Consider the following 26,964-nt stretch of genomic DNA (forward strand, 5'->3'; position numbering starts at 1 on the left):
ATGTGGAGTGATAAAATGAGGCACCATCTAACCTCACTCCACGAAAGCATTTGGGATATTGTTGATTTTGGAGCGCAGGCACCACAGGTGGGCGACGAGGACTACGACTCGAATAAGGCCGCCCAAATTAGTCATTTTAATTCCTAAGCAACTTCTATACTTCTCGCCTCCTTGTGTCGAGAGGAGTATAATAAGGTGCAAGGGTTGAAAATGCCAAAGAAATTTGGGATGTCCTCAAGACGGCGCATGAGGGGGACGAGGTGACCAAGATCACCAAGTGTGAGACGATCGAGGGAGAGCTCAGTCGATTCGTCCTCAACAAAGAAGAGGAGCCACAAGCGGTGTACAACCGGCTCAAAACAATGGTCAACCAAGTGCGCAACCTCGAGAGCACCAAGTGGGATGACCATGAAATGGTCAAGGTTATTCTTAGATCTCTTGTTTTTCATAATCCCACTCAAGTGCAACTAATCTGTGGAGATCCAAGATATAAACAGATGTCTCTCGAGAAAGTAATTGGCAAGTTTGTGAGCTTTGAACTAATGATCAAAGACTCCAAACACATTGTCAACTTGGAGCAAGGTGCCACCTCCACGCCTGAGGTGCAACCCGTTGCATTCAAAGCAACGGAAGAAAAGAAGGACGAGTCTACACCAAGTAGACTCTCAATCAACGCCTCCAAGCTCGACAACAAGGAGATGGCTCTTATCATTAAGAGCTTTTGGCAAATCCTCAAACAAAGGAAGGAGAAGGACTACAAGCCCCGTTCCAAGAGGGTGTGCTGACAAGAAAGGGAAAAGGATGGAGAAGAAAAGATACTACAAGAAGAAGGGTGGCGAGGCGCACATGGGGCGGGAATGAGACTCCGACGAGAGCTCCACCTACTCCTCCTCTGACGAAGACGCCGCCATCATCACCGTCGATAAAGGACTTCTCTTTCCCAAAGGCGGCCACAAATGCCTAATGGCTAAGGATGACAAAAAGAAGAAGGTACATTCTAGAGATACCCCCAAATATACTACATCCGATGATGAGGGTAGCTCTAGTGATAATGAAGATAATTTAACTTCTCTTTTTGCTAACCTTACTAAGGACCAAAAGAAAAAGATAAATGAATTGATAGAATCCATTAACGAGAAGGATGATCTCTCGAAATGCCAAGAGGACTTGCTCGTTAAGGAAAATAAAAAATTTGTTAAATTGAAATATGCTTATGCTCTAGAGGTAGAAAAATGTGAAAAATTGTCTAAAGAGCTTAATATGTGCAATGATTCAATTTCTCGTCTTAGAATTGAGAATGATAATTTAATTGCTATGATTGAAGAATTAAATGTTTGCAAACCTTCTACATCTACTGTTGAATATGCCACTATTTGTACTAGATGTAGAGATATTAATGTTGATGCTATGAATGATCACATTGCTATGATTAAAGAACAAAATGATGACATAGCTAAATTAAATGCTAAAATTGCTGAGCATGAGTTAGAGAATGAAAAATTTAAATTTGCTCGAAGCATGCTTTATAATGGGAGACGCCCTGGCAATAAGGATGGTATTGGCTTCCAACAAGGGAGCCAAAGCAAACTAAATGCCCCAAGAACAAACTCTCTAATTTTGTTAAGGATAAGGCTCCCATGGTTCAGGATAGAGAAGGTTACATTTTATATCCTAAAAACTATCCTGAGCATAAGATTAGGAGGATTCATGCTAGAAAACCTCATTCTGTTTCTCATCATGCGTTTATGTATAGTAATGAGGCTTCTAACTCTAGTCATTCAACTCATATCAAAATGCCTAAAAAGAAAATTGTTAATGCATCAAATGAACATTGCATTTTATTTAAGACTTTTGATGCATCTTTTGTGCTAACTAACAAATCAGGCAAAGTAGTTGCCAAATATGTTGGGGGCAAACACAAGAGTCCAAAGACTTGTGTTTGGGTACCCAAGGTGCTTGTTTCTAATGTCAAAGCACCCAAGACCGTTTGGGTACCTAAGAACAAGACCTAAAATTGTTTTGTAGGTTTATGCATTTGGCGGGTCAAGTTGGATAATCAATAGCGGGTGCACAAACCACATGACAGGGGAGAAAATGATGTTCTCCTCGTATGAGAAAAATGAAGATCCCCAAAGAGCTATTACACTCGGGGATGGAAATCAAGGTTTGGTCAAAGGTTTGGGTAAAATTGCTATATCTCCTGACCACTCCATTTCCAATGTTTTTCTTGTAGATTCTTTAGATTACAACTTGCTTTTTGTTTCTCAATTATGCAAAATGGGTTACAACTGTCTTTTTACTGATATTGGTGTTACTGTTTTTAGAAGAAGTGATGATTCAATAGCTTTTAAGGGAGTGTTAGATGGTCATCTATATTTAGTTGATTTTAATAATAACAATGCTGAACTAGACACTTGCTTAATTGCTAAGACTAATATGGGTTGGCTCTGGCATCGCCGACTTGCTCATGTTGGGATGAAGAACCTTCACAAGCTTCTAAAGGGAGAACACATTTTAAGACTAACCAATGTTCATTTTGAGAAAGACAAAATTTGTAGCGCATGTCAAGCAGGGAAGCAAGTTGGAGCTCATCATCAACACAAGAACATCATGACAACCGACATGCCGCTTTATTTGGCCCGATCGGTTATATAAGCATCAGCGGGAGTAAGTATTGTCTTATCATTGTGGATGATTATTATCGCTTCACCTGGGTATTCTTTTTGCAGAAAAAATCTCAAACCCAAGAGACCTTAAAAAGATTCTTAAGACGGGCTCAAAATGAGTTCGGATTGAGAATCAAGAAGATTAGAAGCGACAATGGAATGGAGTTCAAGAATTCACAAATTGAAGGATTTATTGAGGAAGAGGGCATCAAGCATGAGTTCTCTTCTCCCTACACAACTCCACAAAATGGTGCAGTGGAGAGAAAGAATAGAACTCTATTGGACATGACAAGGACCATGATTGATGAGTACAAGACACCGGATCGGTTTTGGGCGTAGGCGATTAACACCGCTTGCTACTCCATCAAACAACTCTACCTTCACCGAATCCTCAAGAAAACATCATATGAACTCCTCACCGGTAAAAAGCTCAATGTTTCTTATTTTAGAGTCTTTGGTAGCAAATGCTTTATTCTTATTAAGAGAGGTAGAAATTCTAAATTTGCTCCTAAAGTTGTAGAAGGTTTTTTACTTGGTTATGACTCAAACACAAGGGCATATAGAGTCTTTAACAAGTCCGCTGGATTAGTTGAAGTTTCTTGTGACATTGTGTTTGATGAGACTAATGGCTTCCAAGTGGAACAAGTTGATCTTGATGAACTAGATGATGAAGAGGCTCCATGCGTAGTGCTAAGGAACATGTACATTGGGGATGTGTGTCCAAAGGAATTCGAAGAGCCTCCACAAGCACAAGATCAACCATCATCCTCCATACAAGCATCTCCACCAACTCAGGATGAGGGAATGACTCAAGAGGACGAGGATGAAGATCAAGACGATGAGCCACCTCAAGAGGAGGAAATTGATCAAGGGGGAGATAATGATGATCAAGACAAGGAAGATGATCAAGAAATTCAAGATCAAAGATCGCCACACCCAATAGTCCACCAAGCAATTCGAAGAGATCACCCTATCAACTCCATACTTGGTGACATTCACAAGGGGGTAACCACTAGATCATGTCTCTTTCATTTGGTACAAATGCATATTTTTTATTCTTCTTGTGCCAAGGCTAAGACTAATGTGCTTTCAAGTGTACTTCTATGATTAGTCTTAGATTGAAAGGGAAATGGATAATTCGGCAAAGGCAATGCTTCCACTCCAACTCTGTCGGTATCATTTATCCTTTTCCTTACTCATAAACTCTCAATTGGTATAAACTCATATCCTCTATTTTCCAAACAGGGAAGAAAATAGGCCCCAAAGGGGGAGAATTCAAAGGGCTCTCAAGGTTCTTCGTTTTTGGCGATTAATGTCAAAGGGGGAGAATTTATTGGCCCCAAAGAAAAAAGGACCGCACCACCATTTAGAATTTTAAAAAATTATTTCAACCGGTATCTGTTTCATCAAGGGAAATCATTTCAATTGCAAAAATCCTCTTGACGGCTAAGGGGAGAACTTCTTCAGGGGGAGCTTTTATTTAGTCAAAGGAAAATCATTTGAAACAGGGGGAGAATTCTCAAAATCTTGAAAGTACCTTGTGGAAATCATATCCTTATACCTTTGGCTATTTGCAAAAGAATTTGAAAATACTTTTCCAAAGATTTGCAAAAATAAGCTAAGTGGTGCATATGTGGTCCAAAATGTTATAATAAAAGAAAGCAATCACATTTACTTAGACACATGTAGAAAGTCTTTCAATTGGTTTAACTCAAGCCAACTTATGCACATTTGTCAAAGTAGCAAACTAGTCACATTCCTCACTTCATATTTGCTTTGGTTTGTGTTGGCATCAATCACCAAAAAGGGGGAGATTGAAAGGGAAATGGGCGTAAAAATATTTCCTATAATCGGTTTTGGTGTTTGACGTCCATCACAAACCACGTCGACTAACAAGTTTCCCAGTTGTCATTTATCTCAGGTGCATAAGGTTCAACACAAACCAAGAAATAAATTAAGTTAGGGACTCAAACAAGTTTGGAGCAAAGACTAGAAAAAATGCTGCCAGTGGCGCACCGAACACTGTCCGGTGTGCACTGAACACTGTCCGGTGTGCACCGGACACTGTCTGGTGCCCAGGTCGAGCACCTCCCGAACTGGACACTCTCAGGTTTCTCAGGGAACCACTTCACTATAATTCATCGGACTGTCCGGTGTGCACCGGATAGTGTCCGATGAACCAATAGAGCAACAGACACCTGCAAGCAACGGTCGACTGCAAAAGTGAACAGTGCGCAGCCAGAAGTCAGATCAGCGATGTCAGAACGTACCGGACATGTCCGGTGTGCCACCGGACTATCCAGTGTAGCTAGAAGACAAAGGACTTCAACGGTCAACCGCTCCAAACCCTAATGGGCAGCTGACATGGCACGCACCATACACTGAACAGTGCTATGTCCGGTGCACCACCGGACTGTCCGGTGCGCCATCGACAGCAACAACTAGAATAGTGGTTGGAGCTATAAATACCCCCAACCACCTCCATTCAAGCCATCCAAGTTTTCTGAACCCAACAATCAATACAAGAGCAAAAGACTACACTCCAATACACAATCAATAGATCAAATCCTCTCCAAGCCTCCAAATCAACTCAATTGCTTAGTGACTTGAGAGAGAGAGTGTTTTGTGTTCTTTTATTACTCTTGTTGCTTGGATTGCTTTCTCCTTCTCATTCGTATTCTCTAAGTGTTTTGTAAAGCTATCAAGAGACACCTAAGTGTGTGGTGATCCTTGCGGGGTCTTAGTGACCCAAGTGATTAAGGAGAAGCCTCGACCGGTCTGTGTGACCGATTGAGAGAGGGAAAGGGTTAGAATAGACCTGGCCTTTGTGGCCTCCTCAATGGGGATTAGGTTCTTTGGAACCGAACCTTGGTAAACAAATCACTGTGTTCATTTGTGTTAATCTCCACTTGATTTGTTTCCCCTCTTTCCTCTCTCTAAAAAGTTCCCTTGCTCATATTGTATTGAGTTCGCTCCCAAACGTTATCCGCATTGATTGAGCAACTCTAAGCAAGGAGATTTATCTTCCGTACTCTGATTTAATTCTAACGCTAACCCCGACCCTAGTGCATGTCTAAAGTTTGTAAACTTCAGGTTTCGCCTATTCACCCCCCTCTAGGCGACTTTCAACACCCAAGATAATATTCTATGGAAGTAAATGTGGTGTGTTGTATTTCATTACCTAAATAAAATAATAATAATAAATAAAGTAACTGAATAAATAAATTAGTGCACATCATGCTAGAGTTCTATTTGTGCATTTAAAATTAAAAGTTTGAAGTTCAAACTTGTCTTTGATTTGAAAATGAAATAGGGAAAATAGAAATCAGAAAATAAAAAAAAAGAAAAAGAAAAGAAATGGGCAAACATGTACTTGGGTCAATTCCTTCTCTCTCAACCCATCTTTGGTTCCACTCCACGCAGCCCACTCGGATCCTCTTCTCTTTTCTTTTTCTGGGTCGCTTACTTATGGGGCCCACTGGTCGCCCTCACACTAGGCGCGCTGCGGGAGGGCTTCCGTGTCACTGTCATGTGGGGTCGGTACGTCAGGATTGTCCCCATCCCCACACGGACTCAAACAGAATCGGCTGGCACTCTCATGTCGCGGGTGTGCTTCGGGAGCTAGTTAGGATTCACCCTGGGGTTGTCAGGATACGATTTCTTGTGACTACATATATATATATATATATATATATATATATATATATATATATATATATATATATATATATATATATATATATATATATATATATATATATATATATCAGAGCTCCCTTATATATATATATATATCTCAGAGCTCCCTCTCGTCCGGTCACACCAAAAACATATAGAAAACCCCATCACCATAGCAGAGAGAGGGCCCGTCGCTGCCATAGGAGAAGCACCCGGCCGCAACCATCGTCGCTCGCCCACATTGCCAGAATTCGTCCGACGATCTGTTCAAGAGGAAGCAGAGGACACAAGGAAGGCGTACAGAGTGATTCAGGGGCGCAGGTGTTCCCAAACCATCGCCGATTGCTCATCGGAGCTCTGGATTGGTGGGCGCACCGTAGCATGCCATGGCAAGCGACTTCGCACCACCAATCACCGGTGAGTTCGTACTTCACATATTAGCGGTATTCCCTGCACCAATTTTCGTTGGTGTTATGGTGCACTAGGGCCGAGTTGGGTGCACGCCGGTGATGCTCCCCGCCAGAGCATGGCGTCACCACCGGTTTTGGCAGCATGGGTTGGGGAAGGGGGAGGCATTGATCTCCCGTTGAATGGCTCAGATTAGATTTTGGATACCGTTTCAGTAAAGTGAAACATGGCCGTCGGTTAATAGATGAAGGGCTTGGATTAGAATACTTGTACGACTTCGACCATTAAATCCAATCCGTCGATCACAGGATTGACATCTACCACTACATACCCTTCATACCCCTAAGATTTATGATCGCGCGGCCAGAAAAGCTCCATACCCCTTCGGCGGATTTGTTTGCAAAAATGCCCTTGGTCTTATAAAGATCTAACCCGTCGTACAAGTTCTACTAGTGAGACTTTTAAATAGGTCCTCGGTGTGACAAAATGACCCTCAGGTTTTCATAGTAAAGCCCTCGGGTTAACTTTTAAAATTGCAAACCAGCCGTGGACTTTTTAAATAGACCCCTGGGGTCTATTTTAAGGTATAAAATCAATGTAAAAATGAATAGAAACTTGTAAATTTCATAACCTACTCGTTTTAACTCTGTTTTAGTCTGTTCCAGTTGTGTTGCCTTTGTAATAAAATTTCCTACACAATAGCAAACCTTATTTTGCTATATCACATACCTTTATATTTGTTTATCATATGAGTAGTAGATTTATTTTACTAATCAAGGTTGACATGTCTATAATTATAATTTGACTATAATATGATTTGTAAACAAGTTATAATCTAGATTAAAGTTGAATTAATTATTTAGAGTATATTTTCTCATGTGATGTATATCAACCAATTTATAATATAGTAAATGTTTAATCACGTAGAACTTCGGAAAATCATATCTTTCTAACCGTAACTCTGATTTTAGTGGTTCTCGAACCTGTGATCTCGTAGCAGCGCATAGAATATTCTTACGTTATTTGTTCTCATGTTTGGTGTACTATTATTTTTATGTGATCCTTGTCTATTTGTATATATTGCTACGAATAGCGATGAGGTCATGGGAATCTAAAGACCAACTCGGTACCTAGGGTCTCAAGTCTAAGACAAGTTGTGCCCTTGATCACTTTTTCTCTTTACCCAATAATGTTCATGTTAATCACTGTGACATGCTCAGATTAATTTGATCGGACCTAATAGGTTTCCCTAGATTTGTTTATCCCACACCTTATTTACCACTGAACTTTTGGGTAGTTTTGCTATTGCTCTACCTAGCTTTGGGATTAATGTTACATTATGATCATATTCTAGTTATGTTGTTATTTTAATTATTGTTCATGACAAGATCATTGTGTTAATTGGAACATGGAGCTTAACTTGAGATATCCGTGCTACCACAAGGATGGAATGAGACGCCCTTAGCTGACTAATTAGGAAAGCTAGTGTTGGACTACCTTACCCGAAAGGGGCAAGGGTGGTAGAGGAGCTGCGTATAGGGAGGTTCTCAGATCGATCATGCTACGATGGCTTTTCAGACGAGGAATTCCTATATTGTCCTTCTCAGAAACCATAGCGGGTTTTCTGAAGCTAGTAGAACTTTGTAAAGGCCTCGTAGTGCTACCCTGCCTCGTCTTCCCAGCTGAGATGAATGAGAAGTCACGATCTCTTGGCAAATGGGTAACACAACTTGTGGATAAAGGGCGCAACCTCTGCAGAGTGTAAAACTAGTATATCAGTTGTGCTCACGGTAAATAGCGACTCAGGACTCTCGCATGATTAATTATGGAACTAAACTTAATTTGTCATACACATTGCATTGTAGGTGTTATTATTAATTGTGATCTCTTACTTAATTGGATTGGTATCTACTTATACTTAGTAACTGCTAATAAAATTTTGACCAACTTTAAAAGCAATGCTCAGCTTTAACCATCTCCTTTGGTAAGCCTTACATTTCACATGAGCTCCCACCTTTGGTGAGTTCATGCACATTATTCCCTACAACTTGTTGACCGATGAATGTATGTGAGCTCACTCTTGCTGTACTCACATCCCCAGGTTAAGAACATGTACTACAGGATGAGGAGTATGTCGGATGTTGTGATTAGTTCGTCAGTGGTCTAGGCCGTCGTCTCCTAATCAATTATGGTTGTTAGATCGTTATCTTCGTATAATGTAATTATTTAACTATTTTGTATATGGAACTTCATTATAAATTAATGATGTGATATTCGTTTCTATACCATGAGTCATTATATATGTACTTGATCCTAGCACATATAAAAACGGTGCATGCACTGGTCTACAGGACTTGGATAAGACCATCTCCGGGGAAGCCTGTTCGCTAAATACATGGGAGACTAGCTCCAACAAGGAGCTCTAAAGGGTCCTGTACCCTAAATTTAGAGGACAACAACGTCCTCTAAATGGTCCTCTAAATTTAGAGAACGCTGCTGGATCCTCTATATGTAGAGTTTCTCTAAACGGTTCTCTATCTATTTGAATACTTTAAACAACCGGTTTAATAAAACTAAAATATGTACAATACATTTGAGAGTATGACAAATACGTATGTATAAAAATTAAAAAATATCTTTAATATAGGTATTTACATATAGAGAACGTGATTTATAGGACGTTGTTGTAGAGAAAGTAGATATAGGAGATGGAATCTTTTAGAGAAGACTGTAAAAGACGGATATAGAGGATGTATATAGAGGACGTTGCTGGAGACAGTCTAACATCCACTACATCTCGAGCAATGACCGGTAGCATGTCCGCTAAATGTAGCGTAGACCGTCGTACACTCTAAATGTAGAGTTTTGGGAATACCCACTATCCTTCGCCTCTCTCTGGCTCCCGCGCTAGCTCGAACACGTGATAACTTAAATTGGAGAAAAAAAGAATGTAGTTTATGACTTTTATTATCGTTGTAGATATAAAAGACCGAATTTAGAAAACATTGTTAAATAGATAATATTATTTTAGAGAATGAAATTTAGAGGACGTTACTAAAGAGTGAAGATAGATTAAGAGAATGCACATACACTCTTTTGCCCTTAAACTAGTCTGTTGTCCGTGCTTTGCTACGTTTGTTTTATATCATATAAATATGTATCGAGATATTTATTTAAATATAATTATTGTTTATTTCGAAGCACTAAGGTACGTGCGGTCTGATGATTAGTTCCAAATTTCTAGAGCAGAGAGGCGTGGATTCGAGTGCTCGCTCTGCAATATTTTTGCGCGGTGTGGTACCTGCGCGGTCGGAGTCGGGTGCGGGGCAGGCGCAGTAGCTGGCTGCGTGGTCACTGGGGATCCACATGGCAGTAGCTGAGAGAGCGCTGAACGAGCGCTGAGCGTGGGGCCCACAAGGCACGACGCCGAGACGGGACACGTGGGGCGGGAGAACCAGTCGGGGTGTGTGAGGTGGGTCTAGCGTGTCAGCGTGGAGGATGAAACTGTGGTAGCATCAGACGCCCACATTAGGTTCTCAATAGAGTAAGTATAGATATAGATAAGGTACAAGCGGTATGGTGGTTAATCTTAAATTTCTGGAGCAGGGATGCGTGGGTTTGAGTGCTCGCTCTGCACTATTTTTTTGCGTGGTGTGGTAGTTGTTTGGGCGAGGTCGGGTGCTGGACAGGCACCGCCGGGCTGAGGGTCCATAGGGCAGGAGCTGAGAGAGCGTTGCGCGGGTGTTGGGCCCACATGGCACGACACCCGAGACGAAGCGGGACCAAAGTGTCAGCGCGAAGGGTGAAATCGTGGTCACCAGGCCTCACATTATATTCTCTAGTAGGGTGCCCGTGCGTTGCAACGGAACCGAATTATAACACGATAACTTACATGTCACTGTTGTATGTTATAGATATGTGTCCGTGCGTTGCGACGGAAGTAAAAGATTTGTATGAAACATTAATACGGAACGACAAACATCACTATAACATGCAAAATCCGTGTGGAAAACATTATCAATATCACACTAATCAGCTAATCCTTTTTAGCGATATCGATAAGTCTCTGTTGTATGTTTGCAGGGATGGCATATCGGCACGAATTATCCTCATAACTTAACAGATCAATCACAAAGCTCCTTCGAACAATCTTTGCATCCTACAGACAAAGACATAAGAGAACAAAACATATTATATTGTAAAAAGAGATAATTGGAATATATGTTTTGAACATAGAACGAACATACTACACTTACCCCAACAAATTTCATTCGTCTGTCATTCCTCCACATGGCCATAGCTTGTAGAACGAGGTAGCTGGTATTAAACCTATAATATATATAATGTTTAGGCAACTATGTTTTATACAATGATTATCATAGAAAAAATTTAAACTGCTGAGAAGGTGGTACGAAGAAAATACCCTCTTAAGTCAATTGGAACACCAGTCTGAATTGTATGTTCCCACTTAAAGATATCCTCCGCCCATCCAGAACGTTTTTTGCTGTAAGCAATCTTATATTTCTTTGAGGTCATGATAATCGCTTCCGCAAACCTCTTGTATGGCATGTGTTTACACCAATCTTGAGTCGGTGTAAAGTCGATAAAAGTCACATGCTTTTTAACATGATCTATTACGAAAAGGGCGTGACATCCGTTGAATTTCCATGGCATAAGAACCTGCAAAATATCAGTCATTAGGATTGCAAAGAAGTGTCCTTTATAAATACATTCTAAATGAACACATACTTACATATCTACAACCCGTGATATAATAATTCATTGATGGCCAACAATCGAGTGTTTTGGCTAACTCTTCTGTTGTAGGATCCTGATGGTACTTTGGAAGTTTACCAAAACCAACCATTCTCTGGAGAGTATATATACATGTCCACATGAGGATTAGATGTAGATACTATATATTAATAGATTAATGATTGGAAACAAACTTACCCAGAAACGCATGTCCATATAATGCTTTCTATTATTTATGATTTCTCCTTTCGGCCTACATGACTCTTTATTGGCAAGCAGTCGAACAGCCATGTCAAAACATCTTAGAGTCATATCTTTATTTATCGTTAATATGTTTTGTAGGTTTTTAACAGATATTTCTATCTTAAAAGGATTGAAACTTCGCACCCATGTCATCCTGTAATGTAGCATGACGAAAGTCTATATCAAGAATCTAAGTAGTTGATATACATAAAATAGATAAATCAATGAGCACATACTCTAGTGTCGTATCGTCTTCTATTGCCATGATATAATCACATAAAACATCTATTGAATCGGCTTTGGTCACTGGCATGTCCTTTGTGGAAAGACCAACCATTAAAAAGTCATTGGTGCACCCATCGTTAGATACTTTTACATGAGTTCTTTTATCCCAATCATCAACAAACCACTTTTGCAAGTCTGCTTGAGTAATAGGGCCTTCCTCATCTTCATACACTACTTCGTTATCATCAAGCACGTGGAGTAGCTTCCTCTTCTTAGAATCTGTTGGGTTTTCTAATATCTCAACATCCGATGGGCTTCCAGAGTCAACTTCTTTATCATTTTTGTATAACAGACACCCCCTTCTCTTATTCAGTTCTGAAGATAGTAATATAGCAGCCATTTTCTTTCTAAAGTGTGACATGTCATCCTACAAATAAGAAATAATTATTATATTAGCATTATATATGTAACACTGACTGTAGATGTGCATATATGTCGTAGTAGTAATAATATACTTGGGTAAAACTGTCAGACAGTTCATCCCCTGTCTAGTATTCGATATAGTTCAAAAGAAAGAGGCCACATGAAGAGCTACATATACATTAATATCAACATAAAGATTAGTATGAATGTAAAAATAGGTAAAGAAGATTTTAGGACGTACCTATTTGTCTGCTTTGCATATCCCATGTCTATTTCTCTGAGCGGCCAAGAAGCAACTTGGAGGTTTGGCCACCTGTGGTCTTTTAACTCCTTACGTTGAGATATCATATCAATTTGTCTTTGGAGTCCTTTAATCTTTATATATTGTAAAACAAAATTAGAGATTGGGATAAGTTAATAGTGAATTCATAATTGTTTAGTTTGTGCATACTCACAGAGTCAGTGAGGTCTTTACGATCTTGTGAAGTACCAAGTGAATCGAGCACTTGTATCTCCATATTTCTTGCATGGATCACGACAAGATACCAGTGCGTCTCTCGGATGTTTATCGGAATAAACACCTACAAAATAGTTATAAATACTTGCATAAGAATAAAATACATGTAAACACTAACTGTTTTGTTTAGATTTAAACTCATGTGTACCATGTCATGGTCTAGGTAAAGTAACACCCTTCGTTCAGCGCTACATATTTGTGTCATGTCTTCAATTGGATATAGCTCCTCTATTTTAATGTCAACATCGCCATCTCGCTTCAAGAAATTAAACTGGAAAGCATTTTCTATGTGAACGCGACCTCCAGATCGGCACTTTAGATGCTTTTGAGCTTTTATCAAATTTATATAAAAGTCTATAACCTGTAAGTGTGTAAGTTGTGGTTAAAAATACCAAGATGAGTAAAAAAATCTATACATAACAAGGTCGCCAAATTTAAAAACTAAGCATGGATTACCTCGTCACCTAGATATGCATTCGGCTGAAATAAACATTCCATCGACTTTCTTTCAACAAAGGCATCATCAATAAGCACGACTTCCACCCTTGGTTCACAAGGGATTTCCTTAATAAAATCGATGAGTGCAAGGTCGCCCTGTGTGCAAATATAGTCTAGAGCAAACAATCGTGAGATACAACTAAAATTAGTTATTACAATAAAATACAAATTGATCCATAGAACTACGAAAATTATAATACCTTCCGGAACTATTGCGGTTGCCACCGATTTTTTGGCTTGTTATGACACAAGCCTACAGATAGAAATTCCATTCTCGCGGGACAAAAACCTACATTTTATAAGGTAAGGTAGGCCAGTGTCCATGCTTTGCCATGTTAGTGGAAAAAATAAATGACGATTTAGGATAGTAAGCCAACATGCATAGCAAATTGTTAGATGCATAATAAACTAATAAATATAAATCACCTAGTATCATATACGTACAGGCCTACTCGGGAAATGGAAACCCCCTTTAGTTGTTTCATATCACCTAGTAATAAATAAATCACCTAGTTTCTAAATTGCTAGCTGCAGTTTAGAAGGTGACTTCGTACCTAAGTGATAAGTATATTCTTGAGTCTGCTTGATTTGGCTATAACATATGAACACATATATTCTCGGATTTCGTATGTAATCCGGGGGTATCACACAAAAAACACCCAACAATTTTGAAGCATGAGAGTAAAACCTGATAAAAGCGTCTGCTCAAAATCAAGGTTAGTTCTTGTCTATGCGAGCAGACAAGTTGCTGGCTTCATGCAGCAGAGGACCACACACATGCTGAAACAGAACTAACCAAACGCAAGGAAAACTACGACACCTTGGCAAGTCAAAATGGAATCTGAATACAAGAAAAAATAAAGGCGCAAGGCAATGAGCACCTTTTTTATTGAGGAGATCCCTGTTGAAGATGTCGCGGACAGACCAAAAGAAGACTTGGTTGTCAAGGTAGCTGAGATCAAACTTGTCGTCGTTCTTTGCCCTTGCCTCCACAGCCTCGAACCCCTCTGCCTGCTTCACCGCTTCTTCTTCCACGAGCGCTTATTACATGCAGTGCCACTATCTTCCTCCTCACTTTTGCTGCTTGGAGTCGCCGTACAAGGTAGGAGGAGGAACGGGAGGCAAAGAAAAAGATGGTAAGAGGCCGTTGTGTTTCCTTTTGTTTTGTTGACGGGAGGTGAGGAAGATCCAGGGAATCACCGCGCGTCGAGAGGCGAGGATGGTGGGGAAGATCCAGGGAGACGCCGCGCGCGGGGAGGCGAGGATGGGCCTTCCATGACGGGATTGACGAGGGCGATGGAGGGAGGTGCAGGGGCTACAGTCTAGGGCGCACGGTGGCATGCCGATCTGTGCGGCGGAGACTGAGGTGCGGCAGAGACATGACGAGATTGACGATCGTTGGGTTTCCTTTTTTTTGACTTAACATAGGTAGCTGAGCTCTAAATCCAGCAAGGGAAATCCACTCTTGGTCGCTCCGCCATTCTCGCCCCGCGTCGATGCTCGGTCGATGGAAGGCGCATCCCAGGGATCCTCTCGCCCCCGCCTCGCTGACCTTCGACGGAAGGCGCATCCCAGGGATCCTCCATGGTCGTGCCCTGCCATCCTCGCCCCACGCTTCCTGCCCGCCCGCTCGCATCCTCCGCTCCGCTGCTCGCGCCATCTCAGCATCATCCGCCCGTCCGCATCCTCCGCGACTGTCGCTCAACCACCTCCGCGCATACACCAGCAGTCCGCGGAGGGACGAGTGGAGGAGGCACCCGATGGTGGGAAACCCACTGCGCCACACCACACCCGGGCTCGACATTGCCATTGTCGGCTTTGGAATCTACCTCATCGTCGAGGCCGCCTACAACCGCCTTAAGCGCCCCTCCGGCAACCACCACCACTAAATCGCCTGCTAGGATTCATGACTCTAAGGTAAGGCCCCACCTGTGCATGTCCCATTGTTTACTTAGTGAATTGAGTTTGTTTGGTCAAGCTGGTGCTCGGCGGCGCGATGGGCGGTGGTCAAGCCTCAGTCGAGCAGTGCTCAGGCCTCAGGAGGCCAGTGGGCGGCTCTTCGGCCTTAAGCGCACGGTGGGAGCAGCATTTTCAACTGAACCGAATTATTTATATCATGATATCTTCGCTCTAATAATTTGGTCACACATCATTTAGTTATGGCAGCGATCTTTAGTGACCTCCATTTGGACGTTGCAAGCTCAGAGGATCACTGAAGATCGCTGCCATCAAAGCCCCTGGTTTTGGAGAGCGCAAGACACAGTACTTGGATGATATTGCCATCCTTACTGGAGGTCAGCTAAACTTCCATTCTAAAGCTTCATTTTGATCATGTATGCACCTTATCCATAAACATACTTTGTTTCTGCAGCAACTGTAATCAGAGATGAAGTTGGGCTATCACTTGACAAGGCCGACAAATCAGTTCTTGGAACAGCTGCAAAGGTTGTCCTTATGAAAGAGTCGACAACAATTGTTGGTGATGGCAGCACCCAGGAAGAAGTTACTAAGAGGGTTGCACAGATTAAAAATCTCATTGAGGTCTGACCTTTTCCTGTTCTATTTGCTCACTTGACTTTACTGCTCAGGTGAAAGTCTGAAGCTCTATTTTTCTGAACCTAAATTTGCAGGCTGCAGAACAAGAATGCGAAAAGGAAAAGCTCAATGAGAGGATAGCGAAGCTTGCTGGTGGTGTTGCTGTCATTCAGGTAATGTGAAGTCCAGGGATCGCAATGTGTTATTTGTTCAATGTTCTTTTCATCATTCAATGTTGCAGGTATGGTGGATAACCATAATTCATGTATAGTGTTGCTTGACAGGTGGGAGCACAAACAGAAACTGAACTAAAAGAGATCACACATCATCTATTTGAATGAAAAACGCTCAATGAGAGGATAGCGAAGATGCTCACCTACTCATTTATCGGTGATCCTTAAGCGCCCCTCCAGCAACCACCACCACTAAATCGCCTGCTAGGATTCATGACTCTAAGGTAAGGCCCCACCCGTGCCTGTCCCATTGTTTACTTATAGAATTGAGTTTGTTTGGTCAAGCTGGTGCTCGGCGGCGCGATGGGCGGTGGTCAAGCCTCAGTCGAGCAGTGCTCAGGCCTCAGGAGGCCAGTGGGCGGCTCTTCGGCCTTAAGCGCACGGTGGGAGCAGCATTTTCAGAAGCTGGTGCTTGGCGGCGCGATGGGCGGTGGTCAAGCCTCAGTCGAGCAGTGCTCAGGCCTCAGGAGGCCAGTGGGCGGCTCTTCGGCCTTAAGCGCACGGTGGGAGCAGCATTTTCAGAAGTGTGCGAGCCTACCTGTCAGAAATTAGGCCTACCGTCCAACACAATAGTGCTCAGGCCTCAGGAGGCCAGTGGGCGGCTCTACGTACATTTTCATTTTTCATTTTGTAGTATATAAATGCTACTCGTGCTATGGGTACTCACATGTACTTCTCCATGTAAATCTTACTAAAACTGCTACTCGTGCTATTCGTAGTTATGTAGTATCATTGGCCGTTACTCTATAGTTTGGTCAGAGAACTTTTAATTCGTAATCACTGTTGAGATTTGCAAATTGCAGTTGTTTACTATTTTCTCCATATGTTGATGTGTTTGTAATCAAAATGGGGTGGATTGGTAGAGAAGACGGATCATTTTTTGTAGTTGGTTTCAATTGAGTATTTGAGTAAGCTGAATTGCCAAAAGGTTATGGCTTTTCGCTAAAGAAGAATAATCTTCGACCACTGCGTTAAGGAAGGAGAGAGTGACTGACCGGACCAGGCAACCACATCGCTGTAACGCGAAACGTTCAGTCAGATCAACTCATCAACAGGCCTAGGACCAAAACAAAAAAAGGTAATAGCAGTTTTCTTAAAACAGAATTCACTTTGAAGAATGGAAATAAGTGTATTTCTATTGTACATAGTTTTACTAAAATGTTTTTTGGTTTTAGAAAAAACCATGTGGGTTTAATACTGTGTAATACCTAATACTAAATCAGTTCTGCCCATAGTTCATCATCATGGTGCTCCATAAATCCAACAATTTGTATGCATTTTCAAGAGTTATGTTACTGTTCAATCATATATATCAAACGTTGGCTAATATAGATCAGGATGTCTCATAAATGGTAATATAATGGATAGGCAAGTTCATAAATATACCTAGCAGTGACAATACAAAAGACCGTATGAACCAAGAACTTATACTAATTCTTTCCTGAAATAAAAGGCATTGAACACTTCCTTTTCTTAAAATAATTTAAAAAGAAAGAAATTCAGTAAGATTTTTGTAGGTATACTTCATCTGGCTTACATAAGATATTTCAGTTATTTTAAACAACTTTCTTTTCTTACAAGGAACAATAACATAATTTATTTCTGACTGCGAGGGTTTGATCCATCTCTGCCTATATTAAGAGATATTGAACACTTTCTTTTCTTAAAATAATTAAAAAAGAAAAAAATAGTGAACCTGTCAGAACAATAGGCCAATTAACAGCCTTCTCTGTCAAAGCCATTAAAGCTCACACACTCCTCAGAGATAATAAATCAAAACTTAGTGTTCAGGAAAGTTGAATACGTGATGTTCTACATCGCTCCTTAAAGCTCACACACTAACCAAACTTGGAACTATCAGTACTAAAAATGCCTGAAGAATAGAACTGGAGTAGTTCCAAGTCTCCTTATAGACAACTGCATAACAAATACAGTAAGACTGAGAATGAAACATAACAATTGATAAAAAAACATCCATAGCTATAAATGGTTTATTGATTAGGAAAGCTAAAAGGATACTGAAGCAAGATCAGATGGAGACCACTTAAGATAAGGTAGATCCATGCATGCTGCGTGTGTTCGCTTAGTAACCATCTTGGCATGGATGAACACTTGATATAACACTTGCATGAACACTTGATAGCAGACAAAAACAGATTACCCTAAAAACCACCCAACCTCTCTGAGTTCTATACAATATATTATTACTTCTACCTTCTCTACAACTTACTGCTATCTTTGCAACTTACTGCTATTTCCTTTCTTCTACAAACCACCCAACCTAAGGATGCTAAAAATGTGTCTCCCATTGCATAGGAGTTGTGCCCAAAGACTAACATCTAAGTATGTACTGTGTAAAAATATAGTTAAAATGACAAGGAAACATTATAGCATCTTCTAAACCTTGTGTAAAACATGTTTAGTTATATGATCCTTCACTTCAAACTATAAAAACATATCACATGATTGATGAGGATGAACCAATTCTGTAAAAAGCCATTGGGTAATTATTAATATTTTTCTCATGTGTGGTTCTATTTTACACATATAGAACCATATAGACATTGAGGATTGAGAAGTTGCAGAGATGTACCTGGATGGGGATTGGCGCCGCAACTTACTGGATCGCAGAGATGTACCCGGATGGGATTGTTGGCAACGCCTATCTGTTTTGGGGGTGGCATGGTCCTTAAGTAACACTCCTTTCTCCATCGATGGGAAGTGGGCGAGGATTTGGGTGAGCTGTCTGCGTTGAACGCGGGGAGGGGTTTGGGGAAGGGCATCGTTGGTGGGGAGGAATTTGGGGAGCGGCTGCCGGCGTTGAAGGCGGGCGAGGATTTGGGGCGAGATCCGGCGTTGAAGGCGGGATGGGCTCGGGCTCCGGCTCTGTTGGCGTTCGTGTCGTAGAAGGCGGCATCTCGGCCAGAGCAGCGCGTGGGGAGGAAGACGCGCGTAGAAGGAGACATTGGGGAAGGGCGTTCGCAGCCGTTGGGGAAGGGCGCCGTTAGTGGGGAGAAAGCAGCGCGTGGGAAGGAATTTGTGGTGCGACTGCCGGCGTTGAAGGCGGGCAAGGGCGGCAGCCGCAACTTGTGCATCTCGGCAGCCGTTGGGGCAGGGCGCCATTGGTGGAGAGAAAGCAGCGCGTGGGGAGGAATTTGGGGTGCGGCTGCCGGCGTTGAAAGCAGCGTGTAGGGGAGGTAGCCGCGCGTGAGATAGGCGGGGGCACGAGGGGCTGTGGACGCCCTCCTTACGTTCATAATAGGAGTAGAGATTCCTAATAGAGTGGTATAGACTTGACTACTCCTTGCTAATGAGGTCGAGATAATAAATACATTGTTTGTTTTCATTTTATTATTATGCATCGATATTTTATTGAATATTTATGTATCGTATTAACATATGATCATCGACTAGTTGTTGATTAACACAATAGTTGTGAATGGGCCAACAAAGTAGAATAAAGAGGAGGAAAAGACAAGCAAGGACTGCGCGGATCATGCATGCTCCGTGCACGGACCACCCTACCGGCGTCTGTGTTTGTATTGTATGCTACCAGGCACGCACCAGCTACCACCAACGCAAGGACAAAACGGAGTAGTGAGTGAGGACGAGGGGATGCCGTCTCGGCTGCCAAAGCGGCCTGGCAGACTCCCGGCCGGGGCGCGTGAATCGTGCCGCCCGGCCCGAGGCCCAAACCTGCTGGCGGCCGCGTATAAAAAGGTGGAGTGGAGGCACACTTGACTAGCCAGGGACCAAATCAACTCAAGTCATCGAGTCCACAGCTCGCGCGCGCAGCCAATCGCTCTCCCTCCGGCCTCCACAGCCCAAAACCACCTCGGCCCCACTTCTTCTCTCCGTCGCCCCCTGTTTGTCCAACCCATGGCGACCCACGCCAGCGACAATGGCAGCGGGCACGCGGAGTGGCGGTTCGCTCGGGCGGCGAAGGAGGGTGCGCTGGCCGTGGCCGGGGACAAGATGAGCATCCGGGCGGCGCGGTTCAAGATCAGCGCGAGCGTGGACGGGCGCGACCCGCGGCCCGTGCTGCCGCTTGCGCACGGGGACCCCTCGGTGTTCCCGGCCTTCCGCACCGCCGCCGAGGCCGAGGACGCCGTGGCCGCCGCGCTCCGGACGGGCAAGTTCAACTGCTACCCCGCCGGCGTGGGCCTCCCCGAAGCCCGCCGGTACGGTTAATCAATTCGCTCTCGCTCTCGATGGTGTGCACGTTGTTCCCGTGTGCCGATGCCACCACCAACCGCGTAACTTAATTCCTTCATGATGGGCATTGCCACCATGGAGTATTTCCTAACAAGAAAACACTACGGGAAATGAAGGGAACTACCTAGCGTGCTGGAATGGGCTTGCTTGTTCTGATGAAGCACCTGTACTGTACAGTACTTCTGTATGTGTTGTTGCATACAGGACTCAAGACAGGCGAAACACTGCCAAATATACACATACATTCTCGTTGCTACGGGATAACTGGCAGTATATTCTCTAAGAATATTGTAGCACATTATCTTCCTTAACGAGCTCAGTCTTTCACATATTTTTGCCAAACTTATTATTGACCGGCGTAACCTGTTTATATTTTTTTTTTTTGCAAATTTTATTATTGACTGGCGCAAGACAGGTGAATACTGATTTTTCTATTGCTGCTTTTTAAAAAAAACAGTGCTCTGGCGGAGCACCTGTCAAGTGATCTTCCATACAAGCTGTCAACTGATGACATCTTCCTCACCGCTGGAGGCACTCAAGCCATTGAGGTTGTCGTCTCAGTCCTTGCCCAACCGGGCGCCAACATATTGCTCCCAAGACCAGGCTATCCAAATTATGAGGCGCGTGCAGGACTGCACAACTTACAAGTTCGCCATTTCGATCTGATTCCTGAGAGAGGGTGGGAAATCGATATCGACTCTCTGGAGTCGATTGCTGACAAGAACACCACCGCAATGGTCATCATAAACCCCAACAATCCTTGCGGCAGTGTCTACACCCGTGAACATTTAGCCAAGGCATGGCTGCTTATCTCACTGACCATTTAAATGAAATTGAATTTAGTTTAACTAGTCCTCGCGGAGACCAAATTGTGTTCTAAGCACGTCTTGATGTCATTTAGGTCGCGGAGGTAGCAAGGAAGCTTGGAATACTAGTCATCGCTGATGAAGTGTATGGAAACCTGGTGTTTGGGGACACCCCTTACGTCCCAATGGGTGTCTTTGGCCACATTGCCCCTGTCTTGAGCATAGGATCACTATCGAAGAGGTGGATAGTGCCTGGGTGGCGACTTGGTTGGGTAGCTGTATGTGATCCCAACAAGATTCTGCAAGAAACCAAGGTAAATCATTAGCCTGTATCCTACGTCCTTATTTCAAGTAGTGTTGCTACGCTGTTTCACTAACTATCGACTTCTGCAGATCATTGCATCAATAACAAACTTCCTTAACGTTTCAACTGATCCGGCAACTTTTGTTCAGGTTAGTAGCTTGTACATTTTCCCCTGCACTGGTATCCATTCGTTTCAAAAAAAAAATCAACGTAGGCGATCTGCGTATCTTTTATATAATTATTATAAGAGACCTCCATTTCTAATAATTAAAAGTGCTTACACGCAAACATGCCGTATATTCTTTTAATAATATATAATTGTCTCATCAATTCAAATGTGTTTAAAATAATGGTGATTTTGAGTCGTGCTACTTCATTTTGCCCTGTGATCTGTGGAAAGAAAAGTGTGATGTTATTTTAGACAACATGAGTTTTGTAAGTACGAGACCTGAAAATGGGAAATTGTCTCGTCTGTAAACATGCTTTCAGGATCCCAGTTTCTAACTAGTATTCATTTTTATTTTCAGAAGCACTTGTCTTACATATTTTGTCTCATAACTAAGACTTACTGTGAAAATTTTGATTAGGGAGCACTTCCCCATATTCTTGGGAACACAAAGGAAGATTTTTTCAGGAGGATCATTGGTCTGCTAGCAGAAACCTCAGAGATATGTTACAGAGAAATAAAGGACATCAAGTGCATCACCTGCCCTCACAAGCCAGAAGGTTCCATGTTTGTCATGGTAATCAATTTACTAAATTATATGTTGTTATAGTGGTTGAACAGGAAAAAAATAGTAATACAAATGAAACAGTTGAGCACTATGTTAGAACAATCAGCATCTGAAATGGTACTATAAATCTTTCAATTTACTACAATAGCTCTTGTCTATTTAGAAATTATTTATTGTTTCATCAAAAAGTAGTCATGTTATATAAACATTATCTCTCTATATATTATCTGTTACACACAACCACACTGAATGAAACATATAGATACTCTTAGAACTTGTTGGTCAGTTTTCTAACTTGGAGAAGTCACAAACAGGTGAAATTAAATTTGTATCTTTTGGAGGGGATTCATGACGATATTGATTTTTGCTGCAAGCTGGCAAAAGAAGAGTCTGTGATTTTGTGTCCAGGTGAGATGGATTTGATTTGTTGGAAAAAATCATATCTGACAAAAACTCATTTTGGCTCTAGCAGTTGTCTGTTTCGGGTTACAGGTACTCCAGGCCTACACTGTATGTTTGCGCTCAGAAATGCTTTAAGAAAACAGTGAATTGATGCTGGAATACATGAATCATCTTTTGTTCATATGAGAAAAATGTAATATAGGAGATTCACTAATATATAAATGAGGGGTGATTCTCCTTTATCAACAACTTATAAATGTTACTGACGAATAGACAGAGAAATATACTCCTTGGTTACTTTTGAGATTTTGGGAGTAGCTTTTACGACTAGGCTTAAGTGTCTAACTGTTTAGGATAGACATTTGGATATTTGTTACTCTGAGGCACTGGTTAAGATTCTCATCTTAAATTGATATCAGCATTTAATCATACATACATGTGTTTCTCCAATGCAGGGAGTGTTTTGGGAATGGAAAACTGGATCCGCATCACTTTCGCCATTGATTCATCTTCTCTTCTTGATGGTCTTGAGAGGATCAAATCTTTCTGCCAAAGGCATAAGAAGAAGAATTTGCTTAATGGCCATTAACTGTATCTACGTTCAAAGTTACCTAGTTCCATTGTATTATCAACAAATGTGGAACTTTGAAATCCCTCTGAATTAATAAAGTTTTCCTTGAATACGCAGAAATTTTGATTATCTGTCGATCATCCTAGGAGGTAGATTTTAGGTTTTGATATTACACAAATACAATACTATACAACTAAGAAAAAAAAATGCAGCAATACAATCTAAGAGGTGCCTTTATATCTATGTTGCTACCATCATGATCATTTTCATCCAAGAGTTCCTCATAGGCCTTCTTTCTCGACCCACTTTGCATTGGTACACTAGTGGTGAAGCCCTAACGCTGCATAATAAAGGACCTCACCTCATTTGGATGCTTTATTTGGGGCCTTGGAATTAGGGCTCGACTTTCATCAATATTTGCTTGGTGAAGCTCTTGAGACGATGTGTGACGGTGTGGTAGAAATAACGTTGTCCTTGGTTAGGGGTCATCCCACAACAACGTACTTGGCTTCGCCATGTGCTCTATTGGACCAAAGCCTGGTGGATAATCCACACCTTGTCCTCTCTAGGTATAATAGGTCCCGAGTGGGTGATTTGCACCACCGATAGCGTGAATTGTGGCTACCCCTACTCGGGCAACGACAGAGTTGGGTCCTTTGCCAGACTGAAGCCTGGTAGGTATTCGTCTTCGCCCTCCATGGAGGCATAAGCGTCCAAGGAGCATTGTGTGCAATGGCTTGGTCGCGACCTATGTCTGCCTCAAATCAAGCGACACCTAAGGTGAGTCCAGTGTCCACTGAGGCCCTGTTCGTTTTCTATAAATCCATATGGATTAAGGGAGATAAAATCCCCTACAAATTAAAATCCTCTCTAATCTCTTTTAATCTCCCTTAATCCATATAGTTTAGAGATGAAACCAACATGGCCTGAGTACGAAGGTGGTTTCCTTAACACCAAGTTAGTGTGATTGGTCGACGTCTATTTTCCTCCAAAAAGGTCATAGGAGCACATGCAGGTGACCACCACCTCTAGACCTACAGCTAGGCGTTCTAACAGAGGGCATCACACAATCTGTCTAATGGAGTTCCTTCAATATTGGGTCTTTCAAGGCGTTGCGACTGGCGAGCGTGTTTCCATGACCAGACCGCTGCGATCGGCCTAGTAAGAGCAAGTATAATAATGGCTCTAAGCTTACTTACATAGCATTTTTGCTTATATGGAGGAGAGAGATAACAAAAAGTAAAGGAAGTGGGCTCTCATGCAAGAATTAGGTGCTACACAGGCTCTAAGATGAAAAGGTGAAAAAGAAAGAGACAATAGATTAATTTTATAGCCAACTTTATTATATAAGTGTGTTTATTATTGGCCGTAGATAATATGACAAGTAGTTAGAGCCAACAATAAGCTTTATTATTAAACTTTCTCTAAGTGGCTGCAACATCGTTGGAAGAGCCTAGTGGTGGTGCCAAGTTGTCGTTCATTGGCCACCTCCACCAACCGTTGACGGTCTCCCACGAATCCACAATGCACCAGGGAGATTCGTTCAAGCAGCAGGTCGTGCTACCCTGGCGATTAGAGGCGATGGCATTGTTACAAAACATTTTATACATGTGATTAACTCCCTGATAGACAGTTATTACTAAGGGACACACCCTTTAGGAGAACCCTATCCCTTGTATATAAGTGAATCATCTCTGCAATAAAGTGTTACAACAATTCTGTCATTTTCATTTCTCTCTGTCCCTCTCAACTCTCTTTGCCACTGAGTTTACAACACGTTATCAGTACTGTCTCAAGAAAATCAGAGGAAGAAAGGGGGAAGAACACTTGTTGTTCTTGTCAAGAACAGCGGCAACGATCTTCAAATCAACAGGAAAGGTATGGAGCAAACCATTTCTCTACGCATCCGTCGTATGCGTGAAGTTCTACACATTGTTGATGACACACTGTTGGAGGCGTTCGCTGCTATTGGGCAAGACGCAGTGATCCCACCAGTGCATGCCATCCCTGAACGTCGTGTGCAAGTGCAAAACGTGCACTTCTGTGTGCTCCATAGGTGGAGAGCGGTCGTTCCGCTGCCGGTGGTGGAGTGCAGCCTCCCCACTGCGTCCCCATCACCACCGGCGCCGGTGGGTGATGCGGAGTCGTCAGCAACCGCCCCGATGGACGTCGATCTGGCGGCACCACCGCCTCCTCCACCCACTACAGGGGCAGTTGGCCGTCATTGCCCAATTCTGCCCACGTCCGTGGTCATCGGGCATTGACGCTCCGCGCGGGCGCGTTATCTTCATTGGCCACCGCCCAAACGGGGTGGCCCCATCTTCCTCCTCCAATGGGAGGGCCTAATGACCCTTGGTCCGGCCCGTGGCGGTTACTGCCACGACGACCAATTGGAGGGAGGGGGTGGGAGAGTGGCACGGGCGCGACCCCGTCAAGGGTGCGGCTCGGCCGCACGACTGCATGCCTCGGCCCCAGCGCGGGCGCGCGTTTACATAGAATAGCGCGCGGTCACCGGACGCGGCGCTGGCCAAGCATGGGCGCAGGCAGGGCGAGAAGGAGAAAGCAATCCAAGCAACAAGAGCAACAAAAGAACACAAAACACTCTCTCTCAAGTCACTAAGCAATTGAGTTAATTTGGAGGCTTGGAGAGGATTTTATCTATTGATTGTCTTGGAGTGTAGTCTTTTGCTCTTGTATTGAATGTTGAGTTCAGAAAACTTGGATGGCTTGAATGGAGGTGGTTGGGGGGTATTTATAGCCCCAACCACTATTCTAGTCGTTGCTGTCGGTGGTGCACCGGACATGGCACTATTCAGTGTCCAATGTGTGCCACGTCAGCTGCCTGTTGGGGTTTGGAGCGGTTGACCGTTGAAGTCCTTTGTCTTCTAGCTGCACTGGACAGTCTGGTGGCACACCAGACATGTCCGGTGCGTTCTGATATCGCTGCTTTGACTTCTGGCTGCGCACTGTTCACTTTTGTAGTCGACCATTGCGTGCAGGTGACAGTTGCTCTGTTGGCTCACCGGACACTGTATGATGCACACCGGACAGTCCGGTGAATTATAGTGAAGTGGTTCCCTGAGAAACCCGAGAGTGGCCAGTTCGAGAGGTGCTCGGCCTATCCGGTGCGCCACTGGCAGCACCTTTTCTAGTCTTTGTTGCAAACTTGTTTGAGTCCCCAACTTAATTTCTTTCTAGGTTTGTGTTGAACCTTATGCACCTGAGATAAATGACAACTGGGCAAACTCGTTAGTCCACATGGTTTGTGATGGACGTCAAACACCAAAACCGATTATAGGAAATGTTTTACGCCCATTTCCCTTTCAGGTGTGTAGTCAGTTTAAAGGTATATCCCAAAGTTCATATTCCTTTCTTTTGACTGAAAACATTTTCCAATGTCTAATTTTATTAAGTTATGTTTTAACTAACATTATTTTATTATGACCATTCACTTTAGAAAGAGGTGAGTTCTAAAGTTCAATAATTCCTCCAAGGTACTTTAGTTTGATTATTATTATTATTATTATTATTATTATTATTATTACTGTTATTGTTGTTGTCATTGTTGTTGTTGTTATTCTCTTAAAAGATTTCCTTAAATCACAAGTTAGGATTTAGGGTGTTACAAATTCTACCCCCCTTAAAAATAATCTCGTCCTAGAGATTAGTAGGAAAAAAAGGATGTATCTCCATCTTGTATCAAAATGTATGCACAATCAAGAATCTTAGGATGATGCATAACTTGTTATTA

General features: G+C 42.5%; 1 protein-coding gene and 1 long non-coding RNA gene across 2 annotated transcripts; both read left to right on the forward strand.

Annotated features, from left to right (window-relative positions):
* The first annotated feature begins 15,610 nt into the window (after positions 1-15,610).
* Positions 15,611-16,266, forward strand: LOC103655939 (uncharacterized). Its single transcript, XR_002268902.2, has 4 exons — positions 15,611-15,707; positions 15,785-15,954; positions 16,044-16,121; positions 16,233-16,266. It is a non-coding gene; the product is annotated as an uncharacterized lncRNA (long non-coding RNA).
* Positions 16,267-19,931: 3,665 nt separating this feature from the next.
* On the forward strand, positions 19,932-23,328 carry LOC100193424 (nicotianamine aminotransferase 1). The gene is made up of 7 exons (NM_001138546.1): positions 19,932-20,362; positions 20,854-21,193; positions 21,298-21,516; positions 21,596-21,655; positions 22,094-22,249; positions 22,555-22,648; positions 23,098-23,328. The coding sequence occupies exons 1-7, from the start codon at positions 20,061-20,063 to the stop codon at positions 23,229-23,231; spliced, it is 1,305 nt and encodes a 434-aa protein (NP_001132018.1). The 5' UTR covers positions 19,932-20,060; the 3' UTR covers positions 23,232-23,328.
* Positions 23,329-26,964: the final 3,636 nt, after the last annotated feature.

The sequence above is a fragment of the Zea mays genome, chromosome 4 (assembly GCF_902167145.1).
Source record: "Zea mays cultivar B73 chromosome 4, Zm-B73-REFERENCE-NAM-5.0, whole genome shotgun sequence".
NCBI lineage: Eukaryota > Viridiplantae > Streptophyta > Magnoliopsida > Poales > Poaceae > Zea > Zea mays.